This window comes from Coffea eugenioides, chromosome 2 (genome assembly GCF_003713205.1).
Source record: "Coffea eugenioides isolate CCC68of chromosome 2, Ceug_1.0, whole genome shotgun sequence".
Taxonomy (NCBI): Eukaryota; Viridiplantae; Streptophyta; class Magnoliopsida; order Gentianales; family Rubiaceae; genus Coffea; species Coffea eugenioides.
In genome coordinates this window covers 24,174,255-24,195,460 of record NC_040036.1, presented here as the reverse complement: position 1 = coordinate 24,195,460, position 21,206 = coordinate 24,174,255, and the positions used below count along the sequence as shown (strand labels likewise).

The 21,206-nt window shown below is 37.3% G+C and overlaps 3 protein-coding genes across 7 annotated transcripts; 2 read left to right on the top strand and 1 right to left on the bottom strand.

The window, feature by feature from the left end:
* The first annotated feature begins 392 nt into the window (after window positions 1–392).
* LOC113762626 (probable magnesium transporter NIPA4) lies at window positions 393–6,644 on the top strand. Its single transcript, XM_027306159.1, has 9 exons — window positions 393–1,015; window positions 2,266–2,322; window positions 4,319–4,409; window positions 4,487–4,647; window positions 4,774–4,901; window positions 4,997–5,134; window positions 5,606–5,698; window positions 5,849–5,954; window positions 6,115–6,644. Exons 1-9 carry the CDS (start codon window positions 826–828, stop codon window positions 6,216–6,218), a joined length of 1,068 nt encoding a protein of 355 aa, XP_027161960.1. The 5' UTR covers window positions 393–825; the 3' UTR covers window positions 6,219–6,644.
* A 960-nt stretch (window positions 6,645–7,604) lies between these two features.
* On the top strand, window positions 7,605–15,262 carry LOC113753987 (protein EI24 homolog). 5 transcript variants are annotated; one of them, XM_027298288.1, is made up of 13 exons: window positions 7,605–8,008; window positions 8,100–8,165; window positions 10,074–10,224; window positions 10,484–10,536; window positions 11,529–11,663; window positions 11,797–11,860; window positions 11,951–12,036; window positions 12,127–12,209; window positions 13,257–13,333; window positions 13,878–13,993; window positions 14,126–14,170; window positions 14,588–14,603; window positions 14,793–15,262. In XM_027298288.1, exons 1-13 carry the CDS (start codon window positions 7,887–7,889, stop codon window positions 14,850–14,852), a joined length of 1,074 nt encoding a protein of 357 aa, XP_027154089.1. In that variant the 5' UTR covers window positions 7,605–7,886; the 3' UTR covers window positions 14,853–15,262. The 5 variants fall into 5 exon arrangements, 2 of the variants coding, with proteins under 2 accessions (XP_027154089.1, XP_027154104.1); XR_003465118.1 differs by having other exon boundaries at window positions 7,606–8,008; window positions 14,588–14,683; window positions 14,807–15,262; XR_003465117.1 differs by having other exon boundaries at window positions 7,606–8,008; window positions 14,588–14,683; window positions 14,802–15,262.
* Window positions 15,263–18,672: 3,410 nt separating this feature from the next.
* On the bottom strand, window positions 18,673–20,800 carry LOC113760405 (transcription factor TCP8-like). Its single transcript, XM_027302968.1, has one exon. The coding sequence runs from the start codon at window positions 20,798–20,800 to the stop codon at window positions 19,178–19,180; it is 1,623 nt and encodes a 540-aa protein (XP_027158769.1). The 3' UTR covers window positions 18,673–19,177.
* Between the last annotated feature and the right edge of the window lie 406 nt (window positions 20,801–21,206).

The window sequence follows — 21,206 nt, the reverse complement described above, 5'->3', positions numbered from 1 at the left end:
AATTTAAAGCTTTCAACATAATCCAATTCAATAATCAACATGATATGGTCATGAAATAAAAGTTCTATTCTAATTTATAATTTTCCACGACTGCATTTTGCCATTTTTTTTTTCAAATCTCGTCCTTCTCTATCTTCTCTTCGTAAGAAAATGACATCAACTTGGCAATGGGAAATTGATTTAATATAGATTTATATTTAGTTCTTCTAATACCCATAATCATGAAAAATTAGAAAAAGAAAAAGAGTTAATCACCATTTATAACAATTAGTACTACTTACTAGTATTAATCTGTGATGCGGAAAATCAGAAAATACATCCGAAAGGAAAAGGTGAAAAAGAGAGCGGCAAAAAGTGGGTTTTACCGAAGCAGAATAACGGTGGAGATTGAGGGAGCGGGTAGTAGCTGCAAGCTAGCGGGTAGTCTTCATCAACACGAAGTCGGAGAGGAGTCCTAGTACTGGTAAAACTAATTACTCAACAAATTCTAACCCTCTTCAGTACTTCATGTGCTTTGCCTTCCGATCTGAGCAAATCCCAGCAAAGATAACACCCGTCTTAGCTGTACACTCTCCTTCCTACAAGCCCAACCCGCTACTCTTCTCAATTCAGATCTTCAAACCCCCCACCCCCCTAATCAAACTCGTACAATTCCCCTGAATTTGTGAAATTTTTCAATTTTTCCTAATTTAAGTTAAGATCCACTTAAATACCCAGGTACCCACCAGAAAAAGTTCAAATTTGGCTTTGGAGTTGTTGCTGTGGAATTGATTTTAGAAATGAGATTGTGATAAGGGCTAGGGTTTATTTGGTTGTTTGGACGAAATGGCAGCAGAAGGGGTGTCTGCTGCTGCTGATGCGGCTTCGCGCAGCTTGACAGACTCGTACAAGGGCATGTCCTCCGATAATATTAAAGGGCTAGTTCTTGCATTGTCTTCCAGTCTCTTTATTGGTGCTAGCTTCATCGTTAAGAAAAAGGGTTTAAAGAAAGCTGGGGCTTCCGGCATCAGGGCTGGTAATTTTATCTCATTTTTGCTCATTATTTTGTTGCGCTTCTTATTTCTTCGGTTGACTTCAAATTGATGCATTTAGTTGGATGTATACTTCCTATGGGTGGTTATGCTCTTGCGGAAGTCGATGTTTATTTGTCGGAATGAACTACTAGTAATTTTGTATTTGGGATGGTTTTGAGTTTTGGAAGTTGAGATCTTTGAGGTTTTTATAAGCAGATGTAGTGTACTTCAGGTCTTTATGGACTGCGTTCACATTTGTGGTGCGGAGGAAGACTGGAATACGTTGTATTTTGACTTGATTCATTATGTATGCTTATGTTTGGTTACATCATTGGTGTTGGAACTAGATCAATGGCGCAATTAATTTAAAACTTGGTGACATTTCACTTTTTCGCACCAGGCCAGCATTTTGTGCTTCCTGCCGACATAGCTACCTAAACTAGGGTAGAAGTGGTGACTTGTTTGAGAAACTCAAAAATGCAAAGCACACAAAATAACAGGGTGAAAAAGAGATGGTTCCAAAATTTAGCTTGAAGCTTATCTTCCACATGGTCGTCGTCAGCTCTAAAAATGCTATTAGCCATTGTCTCCACAGCGTAGGATGTTGGAGAGTGAGTTTGAGGATCATGTTGTTCACTTGAAAGACTCTGCAAGTACCTTATGCTTATAAGGTTATAACACTGACGTTTTTCTTTCATACAATATCTTGCGAACTTTTGATAAAATTGAAATCTGAAATCTGAAGTTTGAATATATTAAGTTACTAAATTATTAAGTATTAAAATCTTAATATTTGAACATATTTTGCATTAAGCTATTTTTTTTTGGCATTAAGCTATTTACTTATCACTTATTGTTTGGAGTAAGTTTGGCCTAGAGAATTCAGTACCACTTATTTATTAAGATGTTTTATTTTTGGTTATCAAATGCGTCTGAATATGTTAAGATCTGAACCCATTAAGTTAAAATGCTGAATTGGGTTATCAAACAGGGCCACAGTCTGGAAAATATGCTCCTATTGAATTGCAGAAGCCCCTTGAGACTACACTATCATGTCGGAAAGTCAGTTGATAAATAGCATTTGTCAAGGAGATTGCACCTCTTGTGTTGTGGGACTGCTAATATTGTGATTACTTACTGGGACTAAAAGGGTCCACTAATTTACTGAATGCATTGTGCTTGAACTTCTTTTCTACCTTGCGTTCTTGTTCACCATTTCAGTTTATAATGCTCTTTCTTTTTTCCATTTCAGGAGTTGGAGGATATTCGTACCTATATGAACCACTTTGGTGGGTGGGCATGATAACAAGTGAGTTGTCTATTCATATTCCTTTGCCATGTATGATGTTAAGCTTGGGTCATGAGATCTTATTTGTCTGCTTCTTTACCTTTTAGAAGGAAATTCGTCTAAATGCATGCAGAGTTACCAATTAGAAAAACGAATGAACTTACTCATGGTTCATATGCTACTTTGTTTTCCTTGAGACGATAGGTGAATGGTTTTGAATGGCTCTGTCCAGAGTTGGAGTTTGTGGATAACCAAAATTTGTTTAACCGATTAATTGGTCTAACCATTTTGACATCCTGTTGCAGAAGTATAGTGGAAATTGACAGCATGGACAATCTATGCAGATTAATGGTGAGAGAAAACTAGAGTTGTGTTGAAGAATAGCTCCTTGGCTTTGATCTGATGTAATAAAATGCTGGGATTAACTGTTGCTTCAGTGCACAAACAGCACTTGAAAGGCTGCATGTTGCAAGACGGACATAAGACAAAAATAACGCGTATCCCTTACTCACGCATGCATCTAGTAAATCATTTTGTATACTGTATACAACTATCATGGCACATTGGAAGGAAACATTGAACCGCTATTTTGAGACAGACCATAATATTTAAGATGCTCTGTGATCAGATTTATTGTCTAAAGACTGTTAATTAAAGAATTTGTATCTGGTAAACTTAATCTTTTGAAATATTAAACCATTAACATTTCGTACTATGATGCATCTAGAATTGTTGGCTAAAATTGATCTAAAGTGGGTCATGTAATGATGTGGATTAGAGACACATCAGGCTACTTGATTTTAGGTGCAGTAAGGTGGATTATGGCTGTATTATTGTTTCCTTAGGCCACAGGTGTTCAGCTATGATGGTTTAATAAGATTCTTAAGCTTTCTACTGAAAACCAGGATTTGTACGAGTTAGAAGTCGTTGATTGAAGGTGCGATCCTTTAGAATCTAATTTGCAACTTTGTAGTTGAAATTAAGAGCATAGACAAGTACGAGTTCAAATTTCAGACAGGGTCTGAAAGTAATAGCCTAAAGAGTTCAAGTCCCGTTATTCGACTTCTGAGCTTCATGTTAATACTCTGGAAACTGAATCAACATTTTAATTCTGCATGATTTCATGAAGATTTTTCTTGATTATTCTGTTTGCATTCTTTATTGATGGGACCTATGTGATTTTGGAACAAGTATGAATTAACACTTTGAGTTGGATTTATACTGAAACCTGTTTTCAAACATGATGACTGACTTCATGTAAGAAATCTAAAGGATGTCAATGGAATAGAAACTGTAGGAAGGTTTTAACATTTTTTGAGGATTGCATTTCTCTAGATCTTCACTTAGCCTATATATTGATGAACTTCTCTTTCTCTGAAGAGAATTGTTATTTGTAAGCAAATGCTTCTAAAGTGTTCTTGTATTATAGGCTAAAACAACTTATCCACATGTAGTTCTGTGGGGAGGGAAAATATATCAACCTTGAATCCGATCTTTGTTCTTTTTCCCAATCTGGTGGAAAGAAGAGTCAAAAATTAATTTGTTTACCTGCAAGAGTAAAGAACTTGGAGGCCTATGACTTGTATCCCGGAGTTTGAGATGCACTCCACTTTTCATCTTATTATTGTCTATCTGTCTGGTGTAGAGGATGGAGTGCTCTAATATACATTATTTTCAGAGCATAGTCTCCAACTTTTGCTTTGTAAAATATGAAGCTCCTTTTCTTTCATCTTGATTTCTTTGTGATGGTTGGCATGCCTTTTTCTATAAAGCAAGTAAACTTTGTGAAGAAGATCTTTTATTAGCTTGCTTGTTGGAACTTGTGTTTTTTTGATTACTCGTTGTCTTTTCTTTCTCCTGTTATTCCATTTGTCCGTTTCTTTATTTCATCATGAAGTGATGAAAGATTCTCTATTAAACTTTTTACTTTGCTGCAAATTAGTTACATGAACTGTTTGTTGGCTGATACAGCTGAAAATGCAATTATATATCTGATGGGTTGTCTCTGTCGCAACAGTGATTGTAGGAGAGATTGCTAATTTTGCAGCTTATGCATTTGCACCTGCTATTTTAGTGACTCCCCTTGGTGCACTTAGTATTATTATCAGGTATGATATGAACTCGCATTGGTTGGTTTGATGTAATTTTCACTGCTTCATTTACTGACTAAATAGTTGTCTTGCAGTGCTGTGCTTGCGCACATAATTTTACGAGAGAAGCTACATACTTTTGGAATTCTTGGTTGTGCCTTGTGCGTTGTGGGTTCCACAACAATTGTACTCCATGCTCCTCAGGAACGTGCAATTGAATCTGTTGCAGAAGTATGGCAGCTAGCTACTGAACCAGGTGAAATTCTAATATCACCGACCTTTTGATTGGTCTCTTGAGCAATGGTGAAAGTTTGGTGGTCATTTCTTTCGCTTGCTTCTTTTTCTTCATGTCCTTCTAAGTCAGTGCAAATTTTTCTTGCAGCCTTTCTCTTCTATGCAGCTGTGGTTATAATAGCTGTCCTGATCCTTATATTTCATTATATCCCTGAATATGGACAGACTCACATACTGTTTTATATCGGAGTGTGTTCGCTAGTTGGATCTTTATCGGTATGCATACTTTTATTCTTTTCTGAGAGGGAAAAAAATAATCCTTTCATGATCTTCACACAGAATAAATCAATTAAGGAGATACTCTGTGACAGGTCATGAGTGTCAAAGCACTCGGAATTGCTCTGAAGCTAACGCTATCAGGAATGAATCAACTTGTATATCCACAGACGTGGTTCTTTACTTTGGTGGTGATGGTTTGTGTCATTACCCAAATGAACTATTTGAATAAGGTAATAGCTTTTCGTTCTTTGACTGTGCTATCTTCCTTTGATCTTTTGAATTCCATGAAATAATAGTTAAGATATCAATTGGTTAAAAGATATCAATTGGTGAGTGTTTCTTTCTAGATAAGAAGCATCTTTGTTTCAAGATAAGAAGCACCGGGGGGATTTTAAACAATGATTCTTCCCCACATATATCACAAAATCACTGCCCCTATGGATCAAAAGCTAGGTCTTCTTGTTGAAACTTCAATTGTGAAACATATTGCTTTCCTATGGGAAGGCGATAAAATTTTGAGAATCAGATGATTACTTCCCAGGTGCCAGGTTTGGTCTGCCCTTGCACAAATTCACTGAGAGAAAGAGAGAGAGAGCAGCAGCTTTAAAGAAAAAATCAATTTTTTTTTTCATACCAAAGAGCTTCCTTATTCTGTTCTTTTCCTCTTCTACTAATTTATGTATGCATAATGTTGAATGCAGGCACTTGACACATTCAACACGGCTGTTGTTTCGCCTATCTATTACGTTATGTTTACATCCTTTACTATATTGGCTAGCGTGATCATGTTCAAGGTAATCCTCTTACCTTTTCAGAACAGCATCGCCTTTCTGCTTGATTGGGATTGGTTACCCATTATGCTATATTACGAGGATCAGCTTTAATATGTAATTTCTGAAACAGCACCCTTTTCGGATATGTTGTTAATTTCGTTTTGTTAACAGGATTGGGATAGGCAGAATCCAACTCAAATAGTGACAGAGATGTGTGGATTTGTTACAATTCTTTCTGGGACCTTTCTTCTTCATAAAACAAAAGACATGGCGGACAGTATGCTCCATGCTCTCTTTTGCTGAATCTTTTTATCGAACTGATGATTTTCAAGAACTTTTGAATCCATGTGTCTACTACTAGTTTCATCTCTTTGGGGGTGAATCCATGTAGCAATGATAATTATATGTGATGTTGCATTTGTTCATGCATTGTTTAGGTTCTACACCTTCATCGTTGCGGCTTTCCAAGCACACTGATGAGGAGGATGGTTTTGGCCAAGAAGGCATCCCTCTGAGGCGGCAGGATTCACTCAGAACATAATTATTTTTTGGGATTTTTCCTTTTATAATATTCAGCCGTCATTCTTCAGAGTCCTGCTTCTTCGGAGAAGAGACCACACCAATGTGAAATTGTATTTTGTCAGAGCCTCCAAATGCGATCTTTTGTATACAATCGGGAGGAAAGGAAGAGTTTTTGCCCCCCCACCTGTTGTATCTCTCCCTCTCCTTCACTCATACTTTACTGTTGTTGGCTCTTTTTTCCTTTTTTCCACAAAACAACACCAAAAAGAAAAGGGAAGATAGAAAGAAAGAAAAGAAGGCCGAATAGATACTTGCCTCTTAGAACTGTGGCACTCACTTGGAAGACTGGACGGTAATGTAATATTTGAGTAGATTGTCCATACAAATCAAAATGGTTCCTCTCAGTTTGCATCTCAAGGACGTGGACTCGAATATCTTACTTTAAGAGAGAATATGCCAATTATTGAAAAAATATGTACTGCATTAGTAGCCTCATGTATGTATTTTTTGGCCAGACAATTGGAACAGAAATTAAATAAATGCATGAGTGGACTAGCATGTATTGTATTTTAGAGGCAAAGGAAAACAGTTTCTCCAATCTATCGAATTCATAGGATAAATGGTCCTAAATGTACACAAAAGATGGTCGCAAAGCAGATGATGGTGCAGCTTCACCTACATCAAAAAAATATAGAGGAAAAGGAGAAAAGGAAGCATAAATTCACAAAGTTTGTGCTAAATTTATGTAGCTCTCTTAAACTTTTATAGTTACATATACCCCCTTCAAAAAACACAGCGATTTAACATGTGTATAGTTGTTGTATTTGTTTAATGTGTATGCTTTATTTTTCAAGAAAGGCAAGTAGTCTTTTATTCTGAAGCAAAAGAACAATTGTTTAGAGTTGTGAGTTACGTTGTATTGCTATGGTCCAAATTATAATTTTCGTTAATCTAAATTCTCTACGATCACTAGTTTATGGTGGGACATGGATAATCTTGAATTTGAGCAGTTGGGATTAAATTTTTGACATATAAATTTTTAACAAGTGATAAATATGTTTATAAATTTCCGTATTGATGTCTTGATGCACATGTTTATTAATTTAGTGTCAAGATTGTATTATTAGCATCTATCTTTTTTTTTTTGATTGCAACGGTAACATTTCTGTAATTTAATCTATCTTAATCTATAAAAAGATAAAGCCGATCGGACTAGAAACTCCATCGAAAACAACCACATATACATATAATGATAATTTAGTGAGGGACAAGGGTTGAATTCCTCGACCTCCCAACACTTAAAATGCCTGGCAGTGACCACCGTGCCATAGGGCTGGTGGCATATTATTAGAATCTACCTTGCTTTGGCCTAAATTCAATTTTCCCTGTCAAGCTTACATCATTGGTATTTTTATTTCCTTTTCTTCCGTGTCACAAAGGGCTAAAAAGAAGCACAGAATACAGTACAAGCATATTTCCCACTTGGCGTTGGTTTCTTGGAAGCCAGAACTACTCCAAGCAGTTTAGCGACCGCATTGGCCTTCTGTGTCTTTACTGTAGTCGTAGCTGAGCTGAGGAGTTTATTGCCTTGTTCGTAATCGTGGGAGCAAAAGTAGTATACAACGCACCCCCACTTCAAACGACCCAATCATTAGCCTCTGATTTAATTTCTGGGCAAATTTCCGACATGGAAAGCCTCGGCCCTCCGATGGCCACTCTCAGAGCAAAATCGAAGCAGGCGTCGCTGCTATGGCTGGAAGGTCTCCGAGAAGCCTGCTGTCTTCACCGTGTCGTAATCTACTGTCTTAGGTCTTCTCTCCTTTGCTGATCAAATATTTCATCTGCTTCCGTTCTTCCAATTGCTGCTCCTCTCATGAATATTTTTGCTGTTGAATTGCAGGTCGAGGGAGCTTACGATCCGTACTGGCCAGTGTTTTCTCTTAAATGGCTTCATCTTTCTAGGAAGGTACTCCCATCCATATCTCTCTTGCTCTGTCACTTTTCATTTATTAATTGATGATTGTCATTGTCCCCAATTAGTTGAAAGAGCTTTTTTTTTTGAGGATTTTTTGGAACTTTTTTTTTCTTCTAGCTACTGTATGCTTAGAGGAAATGTCTTGTGGTGTATTTGGAAGGATTGACAATAATGGCGTTTTTTTTTCTAAATTAAGAGAGAGAGAGAGAGCTTCTCTTTGTTGAAAAAGGCGTTTTTTATATGTAGTCTGAGGATGGTGTAATGTTCTAAACATTGAATCAAAGATGTGTTACCAGTAATGACTAAGCCTCTTGTGAATTTCAAGGTGGATAGAACAAACTGCAATTTTGATTTTTTGGTGAAAAATTGGAAGGTTAATCTATCCTTTTTTGGAGTTGAAGTTTAGTAATGATATTGAGGTTGAATTTTGTTATTTTTTTGACACATTAAATGGTTGCACATATGCCACTGCCGGTGGCGGAGCCAGAAAAAATTTTCTGTGGGGGCACAATTAATATAATTTTTTTAAAATTTTGCAATTATTATTCGGCAATAATAATATACACAGTCTCAATAGTATCATGTAAGAGCCTATATAACCAATAAGAAGACCAGAGGACATGAGGAACTAACTAATGTTCTACAACTAGCTATCGTACGAATTTTTGGTGTACATAAAAGGTCGACACTATATTAAACACATTATAGTATTGAGTTTGGACATGTAATCATAATCAAGTGATGAATTATGTCTGGTATGTGATTTTTTATTAAAAATTATTACCTAATCACTCATGGACACATTTTTATGTTGAATTTGTACCAAATATAAAGGTGAAAACAATTTTTTTTTGACAACCCAATGTTCAAATGTACATTTTTCCTGTGGCCAGTGGGGGCACATTCATAAAGTAGTAGGGCAAAAATAAAATATTTTTAAAATCCAATGGTTAGAAATGAAATTTCCCTCTGGTCAATGGGGGGCATCGATGGGCCCACATGTCCCCATTGACCTTCAAGTAGATCCGCCACTGACATAAGGCACGGCATCAACAAAACAACTTTGTTCACTCCATATTTTAAGAGTTTCTCAAAATTAATGGATGCAAATACTCCTATTTTGAAATCAGAGGAGCATTGCAGGCTGTGGGAGATCATACTCAGTGCCTCCTATGTTTACCGATTTAGTCAGCCTGTTGTTTTCTACCTTCCTTGAGGTATCATTGTATTTGCAATCTAACTGACATGGACCCACAATGCCCAAACCCTGCCATCTCCCCATGAGCGAACAGTAAGCTCCTGAGAGGACAAGTGAACCTCGCATTATTTGTTTACAAAGTTACCTGTTCCACTAAATCATTTAGCATAATATGATATAGGAGGAGGAAAGGGCTATAATAACTCTTAATTTCTTGGTACCGAAGAGGAATAAGCAATGAGTTAGCAGGAAAACGAAGTCTGATGTCTTACTAACAAGTACATAATTGTGGCTCTGGATTAACAGCTCAAGAATCTGAATTATCCACTTAGATACTTCTTTTAAGTGTTATGACTGAAGAGCAAAGAGAAAAAGTGCACAATTGCTTTAAGGCATACCAGAACTGTGCTAGAGATTTACAATCAGTTTTGTCTTACTTAAGCTAGAGTAAATATTGCCTTGCAGAACAAATGCGGGTTACTAGCTCTATGAAATGCACATACTTTTTCCATTTTACACTGTTGTAACTTGATTTTGAAACTATGTTTCGGATTGTACTTTTCAGTTGATACTCAATTTTCATTTCTACTTTATGTGTAATGATCTAGTGGTAGAGTTTTGTGCTCTCCCTTTATTTGGTCTGTCAGCTGTACTTTAATACTCTGTTTGAATGACATTGAGCAAGCATTCTTGATGTGCAGTATATTAACACTAAAAGCAGTGATAATCCCAGTGCTGCAATGGATACTACCCAATCAGTGCCCAGACAAACATTCTCTAGAATCATGCCCATTTGGGGGTACTTTGAGATTTTATTCCTTCTTACGCCTAGGACTTGTACAGTTCTTCTATGTAAGTAACCCTATTGTTGAACTTCAATACTTTGGCGAATTTTCAACTTGTGTACCTTGATATTAGCTTCAAATTCTATATATGGTTATAATATAATGTTATAACATTGCTTGCAAGTGTTTCAATAAAATTTTCAAAATTTTATTTGCTCTTTTTGCTGGAAAATGAAAATCCAGATAATATCTGTACTATAGTTTTGGACGAGTTTTATCAGTTGATATTTTATAAATGAATAACTCGATATGATGATTCTTTGCAGGTATTCTGGTTCTACCCCCTGTATATACTAAGTTATATTCTTAGCACCCTATGGTATTGCCTTATTCTCTGACGACTCTTTCAGGATTATCTCCTTCCACTTTTAATTCCTGAATATGAAATCATGGATATAGCACCTTTTTCCTATTTCAAAAGGTAGTTTTTTTGGATGAGCTACTTGTACTATGGGCCTTGAGGGACAAAATACGGTTCAGAAGAGTGAAACAATGTCTATTTCTGTCATTAAAAATATCAGTAGGTGCACCTTTTTATTGTTTAAATCATGGATAAGGATTAGGTTCTCAAAGTCTGTTACATTTCCAGAAAGCTTTTAAATTTTCTGAGGGCTCTTTTGATCCTGAGGATTAGCTCATGTATCCAAATCTCAATTTTTAGAGATTAAGCTGAAGCAAAAGTAAGTTCGTTAATGATCCAGTTCTCAAGAGTGTGATTAATTCTGTGGTATATAATTTGTAAATACTACCAAGTGATGTTATCATAATGTGACGACCAACTATTGATGTAGTTAGTTGGATTTGTTTAAAGGAATTTAATCATTTTCTGTTCTCTTGTTGGCCTCAGAAATTTGAAACCGATGTGAAAGAACAAATCTTTTAGACAGGCTTTATGCAATTTCGAAAGTTTGGATCAGATTTTCTGTTGAAAGCAACATGGAACAAATTAATTTACTTTCGTAACCTTGTAATGCCAAACCAAGATCTTGTATATCTCTTTTAGTTATCTAAGTTCTTGGCTTAATCATTATATGCGAGTATTTAGTCTTTATAGGTGGACAGTAATATGTGTGACTCTTATATCCATTTTTTGTACTGCATATTCCTTGGGTGTTTCTCAAACTTATCATGTATTGCATAGACAAAGTTATTCTTGTAATGTTTATTTTGTATCGTATTAGAGATGACATCGTACAAACTTATCATGTATCATGATTGTGCTTAGCTTAAGACAATTAATTATTTATGATTTGCAATACTGAAATGTGATTTTTTTTACCATTCATATTTACTTGCGTGCATTTCATCTAGGTATAATGACATTGCTAAGTATGGATTTTTTGCCATCACGAACTATGGCCATGCTGGTGAAGAATCAGACAATGAACTGCAGTCACCAACTCTGCAGAGTAGGAGTCATGCTGATAAACCAATGGACCTCGAGGGGTAGGATTCCTGTCTTTATTAGTTGATGGTGTTCATGTTGCTGCTGAATGAGGTCTTATATCTCAAATAAGTTTGCAGCTTTTACATTTTTTTTTGCAGAATTCAGCCATCAATATTTTTCATTTGTTTCCAGGATTATGATTGGCATAGCTGAACAGGTCTACTCAGTACTCCTATTAAGTTTCTTCTTCTTCCAGGTGAGATAGATTTTAATATTTCAAGAAGATAATGCTCTCAGTTCTTGTAATTTAATGATAATTAACTCTTGCCTTCTGGACTGCCTACAGGTTTATGTTACTGGATTTATTCCCTATATTGGAAAGGCAATAAATTTTTTGCTTCTTTCTTGGATGTATGCTTACTATTGTTTTGAGTAAGTGGTGGAATTTTAATGTCTGTTTGTCATGTCCTGTCTGCTCTAATTTAGATAAAAGATCATGTTACTTAATTTTATGTTTCTCAGCTACAAATGGAATCTTTCGGGATTGAGTCTGGGCAAGAGGCTGGACTTTTTTGAATCGAACTGGGCATTTTTTGCTGGTTTTGGTAATTTTTTTTTTATTTTCCTTTTGTCTCAATGCATGTTGTTAATATCTAGTTGGAGTTCTGTATTGTTAGCTTGAAAGCACAATAAATTCTCCTATAGAAGTCCAACTCCAGAACACTGCATAGAGGTTATCTGATGATACTATAACACGGTTACAGTAACTGGAATGTCATCAAACTGTGTATTTTCAACTTAAACTGCCTCAACTTTGTGATGTACAGTTTGTTTGTTGCTATTGTGATGTACTCATAAAGACTGGATAAGTTGTTAGTTGGTATAACCTTGTACCTCTGAGAAAAGTTGATTTTAACTTTCAACTATGTATTGCTTACAAGTCATTTGCCCTTCCCTCTGCCCCAGCTTGTTTCTCTTTTACCTCTCCCCACACCTGCCCGCCAATGAAGAACTCCCCTGGGCACCTCCTTGATGGAGGAGTATTGGGGTTGTGCGAGCATTTTGTGATATGCTATTGGAGGTCAAACTCCAGATGATATTCCTAGACAAAAAATTACTTGAAGGTAGTGGGGCTTTAGGTATTGATTCTATGTCTTTATGTATAAGTAGTAGGTCTTGGTGTGTGCTTTCCCCTTTTCTAATGCTTGCATGGTAGTTTGGATTTCTCAGTTGGATTTGTTGGTGATTAAGTAATTTGTTACCTGCGTCATATGGATGATCATTGTTTTTCGTCTTCTATATCCTTCATCTGAGTTGGTCATTTGGTTTGCACAGAGCTGAATGGTTTATGTTGACAAACTTTTATGTGGATTAGTTTCCGTTGGATGACAAGTTTTTTATTGACAAAACATGCAAAAGAACTAATACTTTTGGTCACTGAAGTCATTATGTAGTCTCTCATAGCAAGTGGGGAAGATTTTATTTCATGAATATGTGGAACTGAAGCCTTGTGGCAAAAGAAAACTTTTTAAATTTGTGAGGGATGCTTTCTTAATGTTTAAAGCAATTGGAATACATCAGTTTCAGTCTTTTGCTGTTCTTCTGAGATGTATTATTGACTATCTGTTTGAATTTTTATAATTGTCCTTCAGGATGCCCTTGTATTCTAGCTATATTCTTTTTCTCTCCTCTGGTTAGCTATGGAGTTATGGCTATACTCTACCCACTTGTAAGTCGCAGCTGTTCTTCTCACTATTTCTTGATCAATATATCTTCCTGTCTATGCAATCACAAGCAGTATTCTATTAACAGTCTTTTTTTCTGCTCCTTTTTTCTTTTTTTTTTGTTTTGGGTTGTGGGGGGGGGGGGGGTTGTTGGTTGGTTTCTATGACAAAAAATGAAGAAAAAAGCAAAGTATAATATTATTGGTCAGTTGTGATACTTAAATTTCTTACTTGATTACCAGAGAGTATAGCCAAAGATGCTGTTTAAAGTCCTCATATGTGATAACTATTAGCTTTTCAAATTTAGATGAAGAATTTTAAAGGCAACCAATTTAATGTAAGTCCTACACGGTTTAAATAAACCTGCTGTGGCTTGCATTGCATCCAAAATGACTGATATAGTTCAATTGTGGTGAGTTCCTGTTATTTCTATACTGCCATGTACATGAACTTTATATTTTCATCCATCCCATCTCTGTTAACTAAAAGAATGTTTAGCATTGTGGTTTTGAATTGGTACGGTTTGGTGCTGATTTTTGCCATCTTTAGTTTGTTCTCACAGCCACAGGCTCAGAAGCTGACAAAATTATTGCTCTTCCAAGAAGACAATGGGAAGGTTTTGGATTGGGAAGGCTTCCAATATTTTTTGCTGCTGATTACGCATCGTAAGAAAAATTACCTTAAATCTTCATGTAGTTGTTTACATTAGTTCTTTACTTCCCTTGGTATATCTTCATGTAGTTGTTGGTTCTGGAATTTATATGCCTTAAATCTTGCTCTTTCATGATGCCCTTCAGAGATTTTACAGTTCAAACTTCAAATAAAGCTGCAATATGTGATAGGTATGGAAATTGTTGAACGCATGAATCTTGTCCACAGATCCTAGAAAAGTGGTTTTGTCTTGCCTTGATATCAAGGATTAACTTCTTGTCAGATGCCTTTGCTGTGCCCTTGTTGTTTTATAATGCTCAAGTCTTACCAAATGGTCTCTTATGCTAACTTCCCAGGGTACAAGTGATGAGTTTTGTGTATTTTGACGGTTGTATTGCCATAGCATTGCATGTATCCACCATGTGTGTGACAAAAATATGATCTTTTGGCTGTGATTTTATAGTTGAGTTTAAGCCCCTTCTCCGTTTGACTTCAGTTTCTAGCTTGTTTGCATTAGAGGGCAGACGCTATGGATTATCATCTGTTATTTAACACACTTGTATTGTGGTCCACTTAAGATACTAATCATTATTGGTGGTGATCTGTAGGTTGCGAGTCCTGTCTTTCTTCCCTAGGAAGTCACATCAGAAATAGCTGGACAAGGCACTCTGAGGACCTAACTAATGTGATACACATCTTGATCAGTACGTCTGCCTGTGACAGATGAATCTTTCTAAACATCTTATCTTTGGTTCGACTTCAAATAACTAGTGAATATTGCTAGTTTGTGTGGTGTGTTACAAAAATCTTTGGTTCTTCCAGTGCAGGTCTAGTCAGATAATGAGGCTTTCACTGAAGCCGTGGAATTTATGAGATGTGTGACAAATATATTGGCAACTTAAATGTTTGAAGGTACCCACGGCTCTGCCTGAATAATGCCCAAAAGGTTAATAATGAAGCCCCCCAGAATTCCTTCTTTAAGCAGTGAAATGGATATATACAGATGGTCAAGGGTCAGATGAAGGCAGACTGACTGCAGGGTAATAATAATATGTTGGTAAGGAAGTGCTTCTCTATATGGACATCACATCTGTAGAGTCTTCACAGTGCACTTCTTCTCTTACTATTTTTGTTTTCAGCAATTGTACATATCTCAAGTCAGAAACAGTTTTAAAAGCTTTAAATTAGGGTGGTGTTGTATAATGTACAAATTCTAAACCTCCCCATTTGCCTTTTTATAAAGACGGGCTTATCTTATCTTATCAATTGGGGTTTTTTTTTTTCTTCTTCTTTTTTGGGTTGCTTCAGATGCAAACGTTTTTATAGGTGCCTTGTCACCTTAAAGATTATTAAAAAAAAAAAAAAAGAAGAAAAAGGAGCTAGTAGTTGAAACGAGGTTGAGATTTATCAGCAGGCAAGGCATACTTGTGGAAAACGGGTGTCCATTGTAAGTGCATTCTTATGTTTTTTTATCTCGTGTAGGCTGTGGAGGAGCAGCTTTGATTGAATTTTGGGGATCAACTTTATGCTTTTTCTTTTCCGCTTTTTCCTTGACATGGACCTGGCTACCCTCTAATCCTCTATCTCTGTGTGTGTGTGTGTGAGAGAGAGAGAGAGAGGGGGATTGGGTGTGTTGTCTTTGTGTGTTTTCCACAAACTCCAAAGATTGCGGAGTTGGCGCACGTTAATGTTGTAATCCGGTTGAAAGTAGAGTGTGTGTCGTAAATCATGTGCGGGTGAAGAAATTGGGGGGGAGGGAAGGTTGACTTGTGCTCTTGACGCGGTTTCCTTTCTTCTTTTAAACTTTTTACCGTCTCACATGCATAACACGTAGTATTAGCATCTACGTCAACAAAATACGTAGAAAATACCATCCCAATATCCCATCCCATGGTCTCAAGTCTTAACTTGAGAATGAAGTCTTCATTCATTCATTCATAATCTCTCGTCTCGTCCGAAACTTAATTGCCGTTTCTCTAATATTTCTGAGAATAACTGCACGGAACAAAAAAAGTCACAAGACGGAAGTGTGTGTGTGCAGCAGCGAGCGTTTAATGATGGATAGAGAGGCACGCACGTGAAGAGCGTGGGTTGGGAAGGGAACTTATTCCATTCACAACTGCTAAAAATACGAATCAAATTGTGTTCAAAAAAAAAAAGAAAGAAAAAGGAAAAAGGATGCAAGCATATACGATATACCATAAGAATGCTCTTTTATCTTATCTGAGCGACCCATGTGATAATGTGACACCATTTTTATAAGAATCTGAACTGTCCATCCACTTGGAAACTGTACAACTCATTATTTGAGCTTCTTTCCTGTCGTTTCCCAAAACAGTAATCTCCACACAATTCTCAGCTCCTTCCGCTTCTACCCAGTTTGGGAGAGGTCAATCCTATAACATTTACACAATTCATCTCGCTGTTCTTTTTTCTTTTTTTGGGTTTTTTACTTTTTCTTAATTCATTTCGGGCCCATAAAAACTGAGAGAATTTTTTTAAAAAAAAATTATTTTGGGTATTTGGAAGAAAAAAGAAGATTGACTTTGAGGAGGCTTATATTATGTACATTTGACATTCTGCCCACCCAAAAAAAAAAAAAAAGAAAAAAGAAAAAGAAAGAGAGGAAAATGCATCAACATCGGCCACAATAATTATTACAAACAAAAGTTACGTCAAAAAAGCATGAGAAGAAAAATGATTACACGTTACTGCGAAAATCACGGATTAATGGGACCGTGCATGCAATATCCTCTATTAGCTATGTATCACTCACTCCTCCACTTGACTTACTGGTTACTATTACTATGGCGGGAAGTCTTTCAATAATAATATTATTATTAATGAATATTTTCTTTCTTTGATGGATTCACTAAAAATGGCATAACAGTTCATGGATTGGTAGATACCGACACATGACCATCATCCATGTTCGAATTTGTGTGTGCTTTTCAACCAATGCTTTTTGAATCCCACCCTACTCATATTTTCCGACAGAGAGTAGTGTGTTTGGATAGGAGATTATTTGAGATAATTTTGTTAAAAAATATACATTTTTGATATGCTACATAAGGATTAATTTTTTAAAAAAATATGTTTATAATACAATCAAATAAATACGTGCAAATGAAAACTAATAATGCATGAAAGTTCAGTTTTGTGAATTCTTTTCTTTTCTTTTCTTTATACATTTTAAAAAAAGAAAGAAAGAAAGAAAAGTTGGGTAGTAAATAAATTTTACCGAAATATGCCAATGATATGGAAAGGAGAAGTCCTTGTAGGAGGAGGATAAACAAAGAAGTAGATAGACGCCGTGGGCCTGGTCATGTATATAATAATTGCAGCCCCACACCACAGCCAGAGGTGGTATTGAAATCACTACTACTGAATCGGATAGGCCAATTTTCTTGAAAATCATAATTGCGAAGTTTGCATTGGATTCTTGTAAAGTGCTTGCTCAGAAGGAGAAGAAAAAGGAGTAAAGAATCTGCAACAAGATAAAAAAAGGACTGGCTCCACCTTTGACAACGGCTTGATCAATGCCAAATAAGGGATGATCATGATCTATCATTTTATTTCTACAACAAAACCATTCAAGTTTTTCTCGAGACAAAAGTAGTATAATCAGAGTCAAAAATAAATAAATAAATAAACCTAGCGGGCCACAAAGCAACTCTCAATATGAACAACGTATGACAATGATTGATTTAGCAGTGAAAACAAACGAGGAAGTCATCTTGAATTGACTGTACAAAATTTTTTTTTTATTTTTTTTTAAAAAAAAGTCAGTTTCAGCCTCAGAATGTGTGAATACGGTACCAAAGAAAATGAAAAAATAAACTTTGAATGCACTCAAAAAAAAAAAAAGCGTATTATTTGGGCCAAAGAACAATGAACTGGATCGGTCAGTCAGTGGGGTTACATTTTGTAGCTCCTCCAAATCCTAAGTACCAGTACGAATTGGGAGCAGCGCTACTCTGATTTTAACTCTGATTGATTATTTCCTCTTTTTCAGGGGATTGAAAAATGGGAATAATGGCTGGGTATTGCACTTTGGACGTGATTATCCTACAAACAATCCTGGCCTCGGTGCAAGATAAAACAATAAGAGAATCCAAACAAAATGGAACTCGGTCTTGACAAGTTTATACACTTCTTGTAATATATATATATATATGGATAAGTATAAAGGTACAATTTATTATCCGAAACATCACTTAGATCCTGTTTGATTATCTAATTCAGCACTTAACTTTAATAGAGTCAGATCTTAACATATTCAGACCGTTTTTAATAACTAAAAATTGAACATCTGAAATTAATTAAGTGACATTGAATTTACTAGATAAAAATTGCTCTCAAAATTAAGTGATAATCTATTCATTTATTATTGAATGTTATATGTACTCAAATATATTAAATTTAATATTTAACAATTCAATAACTTAACAGATTTCAAATTTCAATTTTATCAAACGCAACTTAGTTGGAATTTACCAAACAACAGAATCCCACCAAAGGAAAGTGGGCAAATAATCATGATAAAAGAAAAAGTAAAATTAAAATATTGTTATTATTTAAAAAAAAAAAAAAAAAAACCCCGGATCCATGGTCTGCATTGCTGATTCTTCTTGTCTGGGAGAGGGAGAGAGATCATTTTTGCTTGTTTTTCCCCTTTTTTTCGTTCAAAAAATGAGCAAAACAAATTGGAATATCAGTAGTATTATACTCAACAAATATACGGAATCCTCCTATACAGACAATCTCTCTCTCTTTTCGCTTCTACCTAATGTCCCTTTGGACCAAGCTAAACAACTTGTACAATGGCAAATCCTCCACGATAACTATCTACTACTACTATTAGAAAATATTCCAAACCAAAAAAAAAAAATACAAACCAAAAAATAATTACGATCGATAGTAGTGATCACAGACGAAAGAAAATGGAGAAGAAGATACCTCACTATTCTCTTCAAGGAGAGAAAAATCTTCATCATTCATGAATCCTTCAAAGCACTTAATTCATCACCATGTCTCTCAACTTCTAATTAATCTGGAAACTGCAAAACGAACCCAGCCAATCAATCCTTCAGTTCTACTCCCATATACATATATAGTTGAGAAAATCAACTTGGCATATGGACGAATTGGTATGCAGTGAAACAACCCCTGCAGAATCAAATCAGAACTCAAAACTATCACTGAGAACTGTTTGGACCATCTTCTCCACTATCTGTAGGTTGAGGCTGGTGCTGCTGTTGATGATCCATTGGGTGGTTTTGGTGATCAGAATTCATATTTAAATTACCAACCCCTCTTGAATAAGCATTCAGAGCTGCCAACATCCCCAGATTAGACTCAGACATTCCCAAACCTAAATGCTGAGACGGGTGCTGCTGCTGTTGCTGTTGCATTAGCATTGATCCCAGCTGCAGTGGGCTAGCTCTCCCACCTTGAAACGTCTCAAGGTTCCCGGCTGGGATATTAAACCTCGGCATGAAATGTAAGGGAGCCTGTAGCGTGTTCCCACTGGAGCTCGGAAATGGCCACATCTGGTGGTGGTGGTGCTGTTGCTCTGATGGCTGCTGCTGAACAGCCCCGCCAGATGTGGCCGCCAATATTGTCTGGCTGCTGCCACCAGCAGTAACTGGTAACATCCAAAACGCGTTACCAGTTGCGCCACCACTGTTGGGTGCCGGTGCCACTGCCCACATCGCAGTGGCGGGTATCATATTGGCATGCCTCAGCATGCTGGATGATGGCCCTCCAACATCTTGTGTTTTCGGTATCTGCATGCCACCACCGCCACCACCTCCTCCTACTTTGAATTGCTTATTTGGAGGAGAAGGTGAAGTTTCATCTGCGCCGTCTCCTTGGCGGCCGCTTGATCCTTCCTCTTTAAACAAATCTTCCCTATATCTTTTCCTTAAATAACTCTCCGTGGCATCTTGCCCACCGCCGCCACCGCTATCTCCGCCACCGTCTCCGCTGGGAATCGCTTCCGTCATTTGATTTGCTGCTAACAAATGCTGCTGCTGTTGCTGAAAACCCAACATGTGGGAAAACCCTTCCTCATAGGGGTGGTGAGCTAAGGCTAGCGCGCTGTGGAAAGAATGAGGAGCTGATTTTGAAGGAGGAGCAGAGAGAGTGGAGCCGCTGCTCCTGACGGATATGTTGAGGGTTGAAATGTTAGCCGGGATGGTTCCCGTGCCGGTGGAGGCGATTATGGCTGGCTCGGCTTGCTGTAGAAGCCACTCGATTGTCTCGCCGTCGGACTTGTGACCTAGCTCTCGAGTCAACTGGAAAACCCTAGCTGCACAGGCAGCCGGCATTCGGATACGCCTGCCTCGGCCGTCAACTTTGGTGTGGCGGTCCTTTGTGGATCTCTTGGGTGGCTGCTGCTGTTGAGCTGCTTCTTGCTGTTGTTGAGGAGGCTTCTTGGAGGGGTCAATCAAGGTTTCGGATCTGGTGGCTATAGCTAAGGAGGCATCGACGGCGGCGGAGGAAGGAGAAGCACTGGTGGAGGGTGTGGAGGGGGAGGCGGAAGATGGGGTGCGGTTGCCACCGGCTGCAGCAGCACAAGTTGTACTAGTAGCACCAGCAACACTACTTGTGAGGGCAGCTGCTGGTGGGATGGAGATAGAGGCTATAAATGGGGCAGAGCGGGCATGCTGCTGCTGCTGCTGATGGTGGTGGTGGTGGTGGAGGTGGAAGGGTGAGAAGTGGTAAGATTGTGAAGTGGTGGAGGTGGTGGTGGTGGAGGAAGTATTGGTATTGGTCTGTTTATCTGTTTGGTGCTGCTGTAAATCAGTGAGTTCCATTTTTTTTTTTTGTTGGGGGTGGGGGGGGGGGGGGGGGGGCGTTGCTGTGGGCTTAATTTTTTTTTGTGGGGGGCGAATGGATGTGGGGTAATCTCTAGTCCTAAAAATTCTAAAGTCTGAGAGAGAATTTTTGGTTTGGTGGGTTCAAGGGTGGTGGTGGTGATGATGATGGTGATCTCTCTTTGTTTCTTTTTTTCTTTTCCTGATGATTGATGATGATCATGATCATGATCAACTTCATCAATCCCATCTCCATCCCTCTCTTCCCTACTTACTTCTGCTTAGGGAAAGAGAAAGAGAAAGAGAGAGAGGGGATATGGAAGAAAATTAAAGAAACAAAAGATAAAAACAAAAAAAAACCCTTGAAATCGTCTTTTCTGATGGGAAGGAAGGGAGGGAGGGAGAC